The sequence below is a fragment of the Amphiprion ocellaris genome, chromosome 15 (assembly GCF_022539595.1).
Source record: "Amphiprion ocellaris isolate individual 3 ecotype Okinawa chromosome 15, ASM2253959v1, whole genome shotgun sequence".
Lineage (NCBI taxonomy): Eukaryota > Metazoa > Chordata > Actinopteri > Pomacentridae > Amphiprion > Amphiprion ocellaris.
This window is the reverse complement of record NC_072780.1, coordinates 10,390,693-10,406,392: the sequence shown is the minus strand read 5'-3', so window position 1 is coordinate 10,406,392 and position 15,700 is coordinate 10,390,693. Positions and strand designations below refer to the sequence as shown.

General features: G+C 43.1%; 2 protein-coding genes across 8 annotated transcripts in view; one reads left to right on the top strand and one right to left on the bottom strand.

The window, feature by feature from the left end:
• pex1 (peroxisomal biogenesis factor 1) overlaps positions 1–15,700 on the bottom strand; it is a 174,569-nt gene that overhangs the window by 113,187 nt on the left and 45,682 nt on the right. The gene's annotated exons all lie outside the window — the stretch shown is intronic.
• Positions 1–15,700, top strand: part of elmo1 (engulfment and cell motility 1 (ced-12 homolog, C. elegans)) — a 114,114-nt gene that overhangs the window by 90,370 nt on the left and 8,044 nt on the right. For all 7 annotated transcript variants that reach the window (XM_055018067.1, XM_055018065.1, XM_055018066.1 and 4 more), the window contains 2 exons: positions 9,820–9,983; positions 12,348–12,460. In XM_055018067.1, coding sequence (XP_054874042.1) covers positions 9,820–9,983; positions 12,348–12,460 — 277 coding nt within the window. The remainder of the gene's footprint in view (positions 1–9,819; positions 9,984–12,347; positions 12,461–15,700) is intronic.

The following is a 15,700-nucleotide window of genomic DNA, read 5'->3' as shown; positions in this document are numbered from 1 at the left end:
GTGATATAGAGGAGAGCAGATAATCGGCTTTGTTCAGCCATGTTGAAGACCGACCTGTCCCATGTGGGATTATTCACATGGCAATCCTCAAAAACCCCAACAACTGCAGCAGAGCAACCCTCACATCGGCCTCCGTATATCAGCTATTATTTAGCCACTATTAAGACGTGGTGTTTCTGTTCTATTTTAGGCCGCAGATCAATTAAGGACGCTTAATGCAAATCAATGCAAATGCTTTCTGACTCTGCTCTTTAGCAGAGAGGACAGTTCGCCCAGTTTGCCAGAAGGTTAACGTGCGTGCATACTTGATTAATTAAATGGGTGTTGGTGCGTCGAGTCAGAAGTGATGTGACAATAATAATGCGGGTGCAGGTGCCAAAGGTTTTTTTGGGCGGATGCCACGTTCGGATTCCAGGAAGCAGCTTGGGGCAGTAGGTGAAAGTGCTGCACGCGCTGCCATATGCCAACAACTGTGACTGCTGCTGTCCTGCTTTGCATGAAACGGTGCATCTATGAGGATAAACCTGCACCTCCCCCACTCCTCTCCTCCGCTCTCCTGCAATGAGACCTGCTGTTTTCTTATTTGGTTTCCTGTACCTCACCAAGATGTTGCTATTCCTCTTTGCTTTCTTCAGTTTCTTTATTTTTGTTTTTCCATTTCTGTCTTTCTCTTTCTCGCCCTCCTCCTCCTCCTCATTCTTGCCTCTTGACCACCACCACCACCAGCACCCCCCCCCACCCCCCACCACCTCTATTGTTGAATTCAGACAGGCTATTTATATCTTTCTGCCTGACTGCCTCACCTCCCACTCCCTTAACAAGGTTTGCTTTATTGTTTTTTTTTTGTGGGTTTTTTTTTTCTCTCGTGTGAGCACGCTCGGACACTGCACAAAAAGTGTGTTTTGTACATGTGCCACAACAAATTGGCGTATTTGTGTTGGAGTCCTTGTAGGGGCGTGTAAGGTTTTTATGAGTTTGCTCTCCTCATGGTTTCTATGTGAGAGTATAGTGTGAATGCTCAGCTGTGTTTCCGTGCAGGAGGCTTGTGTTTTCCTTTTTTTTTTCTTTTCAGCGCATTAGTTTTTCATGAGTGTGTTTGTGTGTGTGTGTGTGTGTGTGTGTGTGTGTGTGTGTGTGTGTGTGTGTGTGTGTGCCTAAGGGAGGATCTCTGATCTGAGGCAGCGTTGGCCCACTCACGTCGAGAACACCAAAGCTAAGCTCACTAATCAGACCAGAGAGATCATCAGTCATTAGCATCAAACCTTCAGAGCTGCATGAGCCGAGATGCAGAGCTAACATTTTGTTGTTCTGTGTATCCAGATAATGATACTGTTGTCTCAGCCTCCACTACAGCTCACTGAAAAACCAGCAGGGGGATGATGCGAGTAAACTCAAGTTTTTCTTGTCTTTTGAGTTAGTTATTCATCTGTCTATTCATATATTTATGTCTGCATGCCTTTCTGTCAAGTGCGTGCAATCTGTTTTTCATTTTGTGCCCAGTAGCACTCACGAATGAAAAGTCTCCACAAGGGCTCTTGTGCGTGGGTGTGAGTTATTGTGTGTACATTGTAGGATACGGCTGCCAAAGGCCTTATCATTAGTATCATATAATAACCCAGTTTTGATGTATCACTGCTTCAATCATTGATTAAATTGGTGCACTTCTTCTGTCTGTGTGATGGTGCATGGAAGGAAGAGACAGATTTTTTATTGCTGAGACAGTCCACCTACCTGCGTTAACAACAAAGACACAAAAGCTGGACTGTTTTAAAGCCACACGCAGTTAACAATTAGGACTAAATGCACAAGAACAATGAATTTGCACAGGGGATTGTGCATCGATGCTGCAAACTATATGGCACTAAATGGTCACATTATTAAAGCCCCTCTTTGGTCATTAACTAGACCTCTATAAACTAATCTCTGTGTATATAAGTCAGTCAGTTAAGTGCATCCAACGGAATTGGTGGCATGAATGAAGTTCTTCATCCAGCTTCCTCTGTCCAACACTGCAGTCAAAAGTTCTTTGCCTTCCAGACCAGTGTCTTCTTCTAGCACCTTCCTTAATCTTGTGCTCGGCCTACCAACCCTTCTGACAGCATCAGGTTTCCCTAACAGTACTGGTGTGGAGATGAAAACTCCCATCCACCGGGTCCTCAGGTGGCAGACCCATTGCAGGGTTACGCAAAGATTCATTCGGGAAGCAGGAAATGGTGATAGCATTGATGGGTGCACATCAATAGACAGCTGTTTCTGTCATTGATGCCTGTTAAGTGGACGAACTACGAGTCAACGTTAGAAAACTCCTGTAATAGTCTTGGCAAATCGGCACAGTATTTCTGCTACTAGAAATTCATGATGAATTCAGATTCAGTGTATATAAGTGACAAACTTAAATTTGGGTTTTTTTTTTAATGAAAGTGATCTCTTCCTGCCTTAAAATGGCTTTGATGGAAGTTTAAGCTGTTGCTTCCTCTAAAATTTGGAGATCTATGACTTTCCTGCCTCTCTGCAACTTGAGCGTACCCACTCACCTACGAATCAACACTTTGAAACTTCTCTACGTTTCACGATGACAAATTTTCATATCAGAGTAATTCAGCCGTACGTGTTAGCAAATCAGAAATGGTAAGTTGGCAAGGCTTTGGTTTATGTAAAAACCCCAGAAGACTGAATCCGTGTTTTTGAGACCGTCATCCGTGTGCTACAGCTTGGAAGTGGAAATGCTCATCCATGGCCCTGACTGCTTATGTTGCTCATTATACTTCTTCCAGTATATGAAAAACAGCATATGGACACTGGAGGGGAGCTTTAATTTTTAAATCTGATATCCTCATTCTCCTTGATATTTTCCACTATGCTTGAAATCCCACTAGCTTCATAAACTCCACATCCTGCCAGTCCCTGAATCCCATTGCATGTTGTAGAAAATCACTGCATCCGCCGGCTAAAATTTCTTTGCTCCGTGCAATGCCAAACTTGCATGTTTGGCAGTAAAAAAAATCCCGGTCACCGGCTTAAATGGGAGCTGCTTGCATTATTCATGGAAGAGTTGTTTTATTTACTTTTCCAGACAACTTCAGTCAGCCTGCCTTGCGACAATGCATAAGGCAGTGCTCTTAGGTGGTGTTTGTCCCCGATGCATTATCTCACATAATGAAGTACCTGCTTTTATGTCCTTGAATAGATGTTTAATCACCACCAATTTACTCAGCCCTCTGGGACAATTAATGCTGAATGTTCATATTTCCTGTAACAACTATGTCATAATAAAACACTCATTAATGTTGCACACAAGCCAAGGTCAGCAATTGGCTTTCATTAGCATTTCTTGATGGACTCACTGTAAGTGGCGATTTCCCAGGCGACTTTTTCTCTCCAGTCATCCATATGGACTGCGTTGCATCTCACATAGAGTGCCGGTTGTTGAAAAAGAGCTTCTCTGACAGTTTGTGTCAGCATGCAGTACTGGCCCTCTAAATATGGCAACAACAACAGCCAGCAGCAACAGCCGGTGTCGATCCTGCATCAGTCATGTTGAAGGAAGAGTCGATGCAGGGAGGTCTCCAGGTGTGGCTGGGGTAGTAGTTGCTATTAGTGACTATTAGTCGTAGTTTATGTGTGAGCTGGTGCTTGTTCCTGTGATATAATGCTTGTAAAAGAGGGAACGAATTAGCATATGTGTGTACATTGAGTGGGCACTCAACTGTTTTGCCTACAATACAGTTTGTGCACTTTTCCGTGGTGCAGTAATGCTGTCAAAGAAGTCCCCGAGGCATTCACTAAGAGAGAAAAGAGTTGCTTTTCACAGCACTTTCAAGTAACATTTACCCCCTTCACCACTCCATTTTATCCCATTGAAATATTCAGATACAATGACTCGATACATCCGAGCTGTAGAGAGTAGATGCATATTGAAATTTTAATGAATGAGAGTGGAGCCTTCCCACTTATTTTGCTCTTACCAGATGTAACATAGACGAGGTTTGTCAGGAGAGTCTAACGAGAAAAGCTGGTTACGCTAAATATATTCTGGAAATCTTGCTGCTGTGCAGTATTCACGGCTTGCACGTCGCCCTCTGTGAAATGGCACCCTCACTGTGACACTTCGTGCCACGAGCTCGGCCGGCCAGCAATGTTCGAGATAGAATTAAAACGATTTGGCATTGATTTCCTCACATTTAACGATTCCCATCCGTGCTATAGGGGGAAAGTTTGCCACCATGTCACCGCCGCAAAGACATCTTCATCTGAAGTTCCTTACAAATGTCATCTCTGTAGCTGTCACATGTTTGACAGTTGTTTCAGCTCGAGCTTTTTGCTATTTCAGGCCGGTGGGAAGCATTTGAAGCACTACGCTATGCTGGGAGCAGAGAGAAGCTGCGGAGATTTGCGTTTTGTTGTGCCTCCCCGAACGTCCTCTCACACAGACTGCAGGGGGCTGAGGGAGGCTAAAAACTGGCACAGTTGGCATTGTTGGCATAGATTAGTGTCACTATACACAGAAACCACAAGGAAACAATGGCCACATGCATGAAAAACGCTCATCTTATTATAGATTTAATACACAACAGACTACACTAATTTCTTCAAGGTCTGTGGTACTCATTTTTTTATTGTATTAGAGTATTAAATTGAATTTAAGGGTAACTTTACAGTGACAGGAGGAGCTTTATGTCTATAACCACCACTTTGTCACATTTTTATCCCTGTCTGCTTCCATTTTTGCATTTTTATCAGCTTCTAAATTTAATACAAACTGTACCAGCCTCCTCTCTCTGTGCAGCGTGATAAGAGGCGTCCTTTCATGTCCGTCTTTGCAGCGTTGTTTTATTTTTAATGACATCATGGTCAACTTTGAAGGAGATAATTATTAACTGAACATGGGACGCAGTGGCAGGGAGGGGAAATGTAATTACCATTTCAATAACAGAGAAATGGATTCCCTGTATTTTCTTTTTCTGCTCCTTATTAAAGAAACACATGTGTGGTTGAGTTTGCTCCTTTTCTATGTGCGTGAGCATGTGTCTGCTTTAGTAAAGGTCCCATTATCAGCATGTGAGATTGACTTTTTGATTGCTTTCAGGGAGTTATCAGCAAAGTCATTATTCTGTGATTACTGCCTTGTTATTTGCCCACCAAAGTGTTTCTTCAGGACAATTTCTAGATTTCTCCACACAGGCTTGAGTGGCGGCTGAGCTTTTGACGGACAGCTGGTAAATGATGTCATTAGCATCCTCTTAGGTAAATGGAGCAGCCGCCGCAGCCGATTGGCCGGCGAGCAGGGGATGGTAATTTGTCACGGCTGAGGCGTTGTCGATGATGGATGGCGGGGCAACTTCAAGGGAGTGGAACTGCCCGACTGTCCTGTCTGAGGAGAGACTGGAAGTAACAGAAGGAGGAGAGTGAAGGAGTCTGGTGGGCAGCTCTTCATTACGTGTACTTGATGGCTCATGGGACGGCGTTTAATTACTTTTTGCTGACACTTGCGCCGCCGTCTAACTTCTCGCTGAAAGAGCTGCAAGAAAGAATGATGGCCTGTTGTCTGGAAGAGATTAGGGAATGTGGAGAAAGACAGGAATAAAGGTGAACAAGACAGAACCGATAAATCTTGGATCAACGGAATCGGCTAAATGGAAAGAACAAGATGAGCAATTCTGACCATCAAGAGTGTCTCTGGGATGGTGGCGGCACAAAAACTGAGCCTAAATTTATCCCGGGAGAGAGCTCAGGCTGCAAAGTTTGCTTCGCTGACGTCACCTCACCTCTGCCAAGGTGCTCTCTGTGCAATTAGCGGATAACAGAGAAGGATGAAGATAAAATATTCATAATGCCCCCCGCCCTGTTGTGAAAGGACCATGTGTTCGTATTAAATGTGATGAATATTCGCTGTGTTAATTAGCATGAGAGCAGCCACATGGGCCAACAGAATTGTTTTCCTGCTGGAGACATGACTGCAAACAAGGCATATTAATGAACATTCCCCAGGGACGGCTCTGCTGAAACACCAGGGCTGGATGGCAGTGGGTCTCTTGAGATCAGGATTAGGTGGGAAAGAAATCTGAAGGTGACAAAGAGAGCTGACGTCTCTGATTTCATTTTGTTTACAGTCTGCAATCTCAAACCAAATTCTATCTGTCATCACTTCTTGTGTTTTTAAAAAGCTTTTTAAAGGAATAATGTTCCTTGTAGACACCCTGACACACCATTTGTAATCTTAATGGGAAAACAAATTAATTTTAGGCATAATTATGAGTATTATAGATCCATGCATGTGTGCGAAAAATTTATGACGGGGTAACTGCGTGAAGCTGTGATTAAAAATAGTGGACAGGAGTGATGAATCTCTCGTAGCATGATTGCAAGCTGTGGCTTCATCCATTTGGCTGCGCATTTTTCAGCTCGAGCAGGAGGAGGAGGGGAGGCTGAGGTGACGGACTGATGCCGAAAAGCCAGTCCTGGGGGTTGTAAATCCGCTGTTTGCTGGACACCTGTTTCTCCCCATGAAAATATGGCACACAAATTACAGGGAATCACAGATGCAGGCAGAATACAGAGCGCAGTCCTTCATGGAGGTGAACGGTAAGAGTTAGCATAAATATGTTCCTGGCTGCTGCAGCTGAGGCAGGAATGGACAGCTGTCTTTATGGATGGATAAACTGATACCACAAACCTGCATCTGAGCTCAGAGTCTCTGCACCTGACCCGCAGGGAGGGAACATGTCGACCCCCGCCCTCTAGTGGACGGTCACTTTGATGCTGGCATTTGCATTTTGGCTCCGATGCTACATTACTGCAGATGATCTCCATGATAAGTTTAGAAATGATCCAATCACTTTAAAGTACAACAACGTTTTTCAGCACACTGAGCTCTGAGCCACAAGATAATTTAGCATCTAGGTTCCTCTTCTTGTTTTAGGTGGCTTCCTTCATGCACAATATATCCTCTGCAGTTCTTGCAAAAGAGAGATGTCTCTGAAATTGCCTTTTTACTTGGTGAGGCTATTGGTTTTAAAAAGTCACAATGCTACCCGAATTATTTAGGAAGTTACAATATGGGGTTCATTCTTGATACAAATCAGTTTTATCATAACAGAGCTTCTTTTTAAACAGCCAAGATCGTGATCTCACATTTGTCCAGGATTTGAAGGATGTACCTCTGCTGAGTCACTGATATTCTGCAGATAGATTTGGATCACATCAGTGAAGACCACATGTGCACTGACGTGTGTCTGTATCGTAACTTTGTAAATACATCAGTGTAAGAGTTACACATGGTGATAATCTCCTTCTGCAAGTGATTCTTAAAATATGTCAACTGAGAAATCTGACGAATGTAGTCACTAAATTGTACTAAAGCTCATTTCTTTTGCGTTCTTGTGCCCGCTGCTCTCAGGAACTCTCCTGATGCTTCTCTTTTCTGTGGCTGTCGCCTTGTTTGTTTCCAGGGGTCATTTTGTCACCCATTAGTTTGGAAATACACTGTGATTACTCCCTCCTAACATTTGCATTCCAAAAGCTAATCCTCGGATTAAATTTTGTAATCAGTTCCAAAATTACTTTTTTCTTTCTTTTTTTGCGTGAAAGCTTCATGCCAGCGTATTAACACCAGATCATATCAGACCTGCTATTAGAAATGGGTTAATTCCTTTTTCTGGCGCTGTGCAGCAGCAACTTCCCAGAAAAGGGGACTTTGAGTCCGGTTTTAAAGCACCGTAACACTGAGAATACTGCTGATGCTGATTCAAGAGGATTATCTTCAGTCGCCTGCATGTGCCATCTTGAGTTTTTCTGTTGTTTTGTGTTGGATTGAGGTTTAGGCTGTGCATGTTTCATTTTTTAGAAATCTTCTATTTTCAATGCTCTCACCCTTGGCTTAGCCTGAATTGAGTGTCCAGAGGTTATTGAGTTGATGAGTAATGGCCTTGCAGTGAAAACAAACAGGCAAAACAATGTTACATAAGTCTCTGTTTAAGATCTTGGCCGGGTTTTGGCAAGGTTTTTAGGGTTGAAGAGTCCGGATGATACTGGATAGCGCAACACAGGAAAACACACCAGCCACAAAGAAGCACATAAACACCTCTACTTTTTGCTGTAAACACAAACATGTGCACAAAGTATCATCCAAAAACTCTTTTTGTCTCTCTTTATTGTAGAGTGTGATAAAGTGTCTACAGAAGCTGGAAATAGATGAGGGTCCTCAAGCATTTGATCAAGCAGAGAAAAGCGAAAACACAATGGAGCGAAATCAAAGAACAGAAGGGAAGACGGTTTATTTCCTTCTGTCACCTCGGTACGATTTAATCCGGTGAATCAGCATCTGCAGGCCCAGAGGCAGCTGCTAACAAGGTTGATCCGTAATCAGAGCTGCTTGTCACGTCTGCCATCACATCATCTGCAGTAAGTGGAACGGCTCTGCTTGGCCGGAGAAATGTTTAAAAGCCCGGTCAGGTTTATTTTTATTGCCAAATATTACACACAGTGTCTCAGCAGGATTTACAAGCTCACTTTAACCCAGCCTCTATAAACTACTCTCTGGTTTGATGGGGAGCCACTGTTGCAGGTGATGGTTTGTTTCATCACATCAGGAATCATGTTTGCTCTCAGTCAAGTCCCTTGTTTTGTTGGCTGAACACCTTCACAGACAACGAATACATTTTTTTTAGTTATATTAGTGTTAAAATGGTAATTACTCAACATCCACATCACTTGTCAGAGTACAAAGCTAAATGGAAGCAGCTGTCAGTGAATATTTCAGCTTAAGAGTAATTTTCTAGGGGCTTGACGAATCAGCTCCTAATAACTGTTAAAAATCACCACAGTTCTGTCGGAAAGTAGCTCAAACTGAGATTTAATGCCATTGCACATCTTAATGAGTTTCATTCAGATCCTGGACTTTGGTTGCTCACTAATTTCTAGTGTTTGTGGTGCAGAAACACAAGCTCCAATTAAAGTTTTAATAGTTGGCTCAGAAAAATAGCATTTTCTACTCCTGCTGGAGTGACGCTTTTAAACTCGTTTGTATGCAAGTAACGTGTAAGTTTTAAAATTCTCTGGTGATCTTGTTTTTGTTAAATTCTCTTGTAAAACCTTACATACTGATGTATGCCGATCCCCATTTTTCCCTTTTTGTCTGCAAAAACTTAAGATAATATCTGGATTTTTTTCAGTCAGTTTTAGTTACCTTTTGGCCATTTTCTTGTGTTGCTGTTTGTAGGTCATATTCTTAATTTAAAATCAAGCTTTAGCCTCAAACGTGCGTTGGTCCAGCTCTGCGTACAGGGGCTTTGTTTGTGTTTATCCCCTGACAGTAACGCATATGTTCCAAGCTAATTGGTCCAGGCATGCATGATGTATTTCATATGTCGCTGTGCTGTGTTGTATTGTTGGCCGTGCTGAACACAAAGACCCCTTGAGAGGGATTGATGACTTGGAACACCGCTCATGATGTCATGCTGCTGCTGCCATGGCCAAATTAATGGTATTAGCTAGGTGGGGATTATAGGCAAGTTCTTTCATGCATTTCCCTGATGTATGATGCTGGGACTAGCACTTCACTAGCCGCTGCTGAATTGTTCTGCTCTTTTCCTCTTAAGGCTCAATGCACCAGACTGGATTACTGGCTCCAGTTCTGAAAAAAATAGAATAAAAATAACATCGTTAATCCTGCTGGGAACGGAGCAGAAGTTCGTCTGCTCGTCTGACCCCAGAAATAGGGAGGTTTTGACTTCTTGTATGTACTCAGAGGCACACAGACTCTTGTCTTCACCCGTGATGATCTCACCTCACCCTCCGCTGCCTCTCTGCTCTGTTCCGCAGGTAATGCAGGTGGTGAGGGAGCAGATCATGCGAGCGCTCACTCTCAAGCCTAATTCCCTGGACCAGTTCAAAAGTCGCCTGCAGAACCTGAGCTACACAGAGATCCTGAAGATACGCCAGTCCGAAAGGATGAATCAGGAAGACTTCCAGTCCCGCCCCATCTTGTAAGTCATGCAAGCGTGATGTTGTAATCTACAAATGCAATGACACACACTTGTCAAGTGTCCTACAAAAGACTGCAATGGATTATATCCACTAAAATGTTACTAATTGCATGTTGTAGATATGACAGCTTTGTTTGTAGGAAATGACGTTTTCTGCAGACTTGGAAGAACTGGGATTCTCCTGTTGTTAATTGCATTTGTCCTTCTTCTCATGATGACCTAATCGGGTTTTAAGACCCAAATGAGGACATAATTTGCATCTACGAAAAGACCCGTGTTTCCTAATATACCTGTAATTGCGTCTTTTATCTCCTCTGCATTTGTCCTCCACATACACACAACTGGACTAAAGCAGGATGCACCTGTGCTTTCCTCTTGTGATTGAAAATATGCATCACATTCAGATTGTCTGTAAATGGAATTCCCAGTGAATACTCCATTAATGACCCTCCAGCTCATTATGCACGGAGAGCTCGTCTGTAATAGATCATTCATTGAATGATCGTGAATGCAGGTCCCGTAATGAAGAACATTGTTTCGTCCTGGCTGTATTTAATGGAGTAGGTAGCACTATTGAAAAATCGTTCCAGCGAAAGAGCTTGTCCCTTTGAACAGTAATCAATGCTGAGCCAAGGGCTTATTGAATCAATATTGGAAGGGTAGAGACCAAACTTTAGCAGCCAATTAATCCCAGTGGAGATGGTAGAAAAGAAGCGAAGGAAGTTGGAGGCAAAGGTGAAACTCTATGATTAGTTTTTTATTTCAAGGCCCTTTTTCTGAGATTAATATATCACGAGGTGAAATAAGAAGGCTGTTCTCAAAAGTTATTCTGTGAGTCTGAGGCTATGAGTAATTTAAAAGCAACTGGAAATGAAAAAGCGAGGCTGGGGTCACAGACTGATGAGTCTCTTCAACAGTGTGAGACTGGAGCTGGAATTTCCCTCTAATCAATACAGTACAATCATGACTTGTAAACATAATGAGCTGAGCATGTCGGACCACAGATTTAAAGAAGCCCTCCACTACTCACTACACTCTCACTTTAATGCTGTTAATTATTGTAGAGGACGACTTAGGACATCAAAAGAAGGTGAAGAGATGCTTTTATGGCTTCAGATGAAAGCTGTCTCTCGTCGAAAATCTGAGGATTATTTTATGCCATTCTGACTCCTGATAGGCAGCATTTGAAGGTAGTTTGCTCTAAGTACATTTTGCAGTGCATTAGGTTGGTGTTTTATTTACATAAAGTTGCTTACACTCAAAAAAACTAAATCAATTCCATATAAAGAATTCATACAGTAGATCTACTCCAAACTGCTGAGGGAAAGTGAAAAACGTTTTAACTGAATTCAGTATTGATTCCCTTTTCCACCTGTGCTTAGCAATATTTTACTGATGTACTCTGCAGGTATTTTACATTCCCATACGGTTTGTGTCTCGCTTCTTTCATCATTTAAACACCCGATACCAACCCAAATGCTTCTGTCACAGAGGTCTGTCAGTACAACACTTTTTCTGTGATTTCCTACATTTGCCAGAAAGAATCTATTTAATATTGAAACTGAAGCTATTGCCCAGGACGACCAAGCAGCAGAGTCATCTAAAGCCCTCTTACCTGTTTGTAGCTCCACCAAAAGAAAGCTAACATACCATCATTCTTCCTAGGAAGAGCCACGCCTTTCCCAGTAGCTATTTCTTTAAAGATGTCAGACCAAATGTCCGAGCACAGATCAATGTAACGACTGGAATCACCAATGAGGCAAACACACAGACATGGAGGGCAGCAGGGAGGCAGATGAAGGGAGACGAAGAGGAGGAAGGAGGACAAAATGTGATCAAGGACTGACAGCACTGAGGAATACAAGAAAATGTTAAACATCTGAAGCCTTTATGTGTCTCAGAAAAACAAAAATTCAGTTGAAGTCAGCAATATTTCTGGCATGGTAAAAGAATAAAAGGTGAACTGGAAGAGAGAAGACTCAACTATAACGACGATAGGGAGCAGCGCTGCTCAGCTCAGCTAGATAATATACATAATTCATGTTGACTAGTGCTGTGCGCTTTGCATTCGCATGCAGCACAGACATACATGAGGATACATGAATAAATGACAGCGACTCCTGCGGAAGTCGGAGCGGCACAGATTTCCACTGATCAGCCTGATGAGGAGCTACATGACACATTTTGTGAGTTTCTGGAAGTACATCTGTGTGTGGCGTTCTCCTGACACTCACAATCCAGCTGCTTTTTTTTTTGTGGAAACTGGGGAAATGCTATAGAAATGAAATTCTGTTATGTGCCTTCTGGATGAATGTGGTTAACAGAATGTAGATGAACCAATGTTGTGTGTTTGTCATCCTGCAGGGAGCTGAGAGAAAAGATTCAGCCAGAGATCATGGAGCTGATCAAACAGCAGAGGCTCAACAGGTTGTGTGAGGGAACCTGCTTCAGGAAAATCAGTAGTCGCAGGAGGCAAGGTAAGACACAGAATTCAACGTTAAAACCAGTTCAATTCAGTTTTATGTATATAGCGCCAATTACAGGTCAAATTGTCTGAAGACGCTTTACAGAACCCGTATGCCTGAACCCCTAGAGCCACATGCCAAATATTGTGTAGATGGCCCTGGTGCCAATTAAACTGCTTTGACCTGGTGTGGAATAGACACTGGGGGATCTGGTAGCAGTGGATCCTTATGGGTGCTGTGGGTTGCAGGATGGGGTCGATTCATCGTTCTTGAAACGTTTTCGTGGCATGGCCGGGCTCAGTGTTCTACTGGAGGAGCTCAGTCTTCAATAACATTTAGGTGCATGTCAAAATAACACCCACATAAATGCCAGGACGCAAGGTTCCCGAGCAGAACTTTGCATTGTAACAGCATGTTCAGTGTCATTCACTTCACCTGCCTGGTTTCATTTTTGTGGCCGATCATATAACAACCTGACATTACATCGCCTCCGTCCTCAGATCATAGCCACATACGCATTGAAATTCACAGCTCCATCTGCTCTGTCCACAAGGACTCCTCTCCGGTTTTCTCCCTTGTCTCCCTCTGTTTGTTCTTTGTCTGAATCGCCTTATTCCCTTTTCTTTTACGAAAACCCCACGAGAGATATTTTATCCGAGGGGATCTTTTGAAGCTCCGGACTGCTGTGTATCTGCCGTCGTGATCACTCACACAAATTTTCTTGCTCTGTGAGCCTTTGAGGCAGAGATATGTAGTGACACAATGCCTCTCCTATTGCATACAGAAATGCAGCACACGTCTGTCTGTCTGTCTTCGCTCCTTTGTGCTCCCTGCATACACATATATATGGAAATACAGAGATCCATAAAGCCAACAGCACAATAAACACACATTTATACACACTTGTCAAGATGAATTTATAGAAAGCTTTGAGAAAAGAAATGACAGAATGAGAGACGAGTAGACTGCAGTAACCTCAGGCTCTACTGTATGGAGGGTGTGGTGAAAATGACAAAGCAATGTGTTACCTACTGAGAGATAACACAAGGCAGACGTTTTTGGCTGGGGCTATTTAGACGCTCACATTTACAGCTTTTAAGACATCAGACGATGTGTGATGCCAATTTAGGATGCATTTCCAGGAAGAAAAAGTCTTGTTCACACACATACTGTTCACTCTTTTCAGTTACTTTAGTTTGCGTATTAATGCTATTCTGTCTGAGTGACACAATGGAGAGTAAAGGAAGTGGAATAGAAATTGAAAATCCGGCAGCCGGCTTAGATTGGAGCGCATTTGAATCATTCCGCTTAATATCGTATTTCACACTCGCTGCCACAAGAGAGAAAGCAAGCAACGAGGAGTGAAAGAGGCAAAGAAGGGGAAGCAGTGGTAGTTTTAGCCCGTATAATATACTGCTCTTGAGTCACAGAGGATTTAATCTGCTCCAGACCTGATCCCTTCACTCTTCTGTCCTCCCTCCTGCACTTTTCATCACCCCGCTCTGTCACTTTTTCCTCCGTCTGCATATACAAATTAATGAAATTAAAAAAAAAAAACAGTGACAAGCTGAGGTTGTGGGTTGGATTGCCGTTATTGCATTACTGTCATCGGCCGCCCTGCAGGAACTGTAGTCTCCAATAAGTCAAATCAAACTCAATACAACTTTTTTTTTCTCTCCACACGTCAATGTATTCTCGCATTTTAAAGCATGATCACGATCCGTCTTGGCAGCTGTCATCCAGATGTTGTCAAAGCTGGATTCCAGAAGCAGGGAATCTGAAAAGGAACACTGAGGTGGGGAGAAAAGGATTCTGAGCTGGAAAGATTTTGCAGGGGAGATGTTCAGGTGGAAGCCGTCACTCGGATCGTCTTCGCTGCATGCGGTCGACTGATTTGCGTTCGCCTGGCATTTGTGTCGCGACGTGCTGTGACTGGGCTCATACTGAGGTTCTGGAAAGCTTGTCAAAGGAACTGAAGAAGCGTCAACACATGCGGCCAAATGCAAGCTATGAGGAAGTGAACACATTGAGGCACACTGGACCCGCAATACATGAGCTCTGCTGGATTTAATTTAGCAAACTTGCCTGTAGCGTAACTGTAGCCAAGTCATCTTCCAGCCTGCTAAAACGTAGCTGTAGCTACCTCTGAGGAGATGCTGCTTCTCTACAATCCTCACGCAACCTATTTCTTATGTGCCTTGTGTCGTCCTTCTCGTGCATGTGTGAATTTATGTTATTTACATATGCTTCCTCCTTCATCTGTCTCTCTCGCTCAGATCTTTCTTTCCGCTCCCTCTCCTTACTGAGGCTTTGTTCTCAAACTTACATTGTATCCATATTAAAATATGAGGAGCACTTTGTCTTGCAGATCTTAAGCAGTCAGGACACGAATAAAAGGAAACCCTATAGCAGGTTTAATATACTCTAGATGCTCATGTAGTGAGATGTTAATCCAGTGTGGTGCGAGTCAGATGGCTTATTAGTTTAATTTTTCTTTTGTCTTTCATTCATTGCTCAGACAAACTTCCCTGATTATGAATTGTTAACTCTCCGTCTACTGTTAGGTCTTTTTCTTAACATATATAATATGTGCTCCACTCCTCCATCCTTCCTTCTCCCACAGTGTCTTTTATGACTATTTCAAAGTCCCCCAATCTGCAGGGACTCTACGTTAAATATTAATTCAGCTGACTTCACTGCCAATGAATCTTCTCTCTATCCTCCTCGCTGCCCATTACAGGGGGATGCTTCCCTCTAAAAGCTCAGGTAGATGGCACTTTGAAGTTTGAAATAAAGAGTACTACCTGTTCACTCTTTTAAGTGCAGGATAGTGTGGATAACAGCACTTGGCTCTCAGGGAAGTGTACTTTTGTGCGAATGCTGCTCTACAGCAAAAGTAAACTTGGAAACTTGGCCTGATTCTGCAAAGTCGTATCACTCACCGATGTTCTGTTTGCTGAATCAGTTTAAAGGGATGCAGGGATGAAATCTAACATAGACAAACTGCTTCTCCAAGCCAAAGGAGGTCCATATGCTATTCTATACAGACACATGCACGCACTCATCAGTCACCTTATCGGTTAAACTAAACGGTTGATAGCGACTCCTCCCTGAACAGCCACTGTACAGATCTCTATCTGCTCCCTGTGGACTGGAGCCACTCTGCACCAGCCTGGCACCACCAGCTGTCTATTTTCAGCAATTAGGATTTGGATTGTGCACACGCCAGTCAGACCTCCCCAGTCTGTGCCC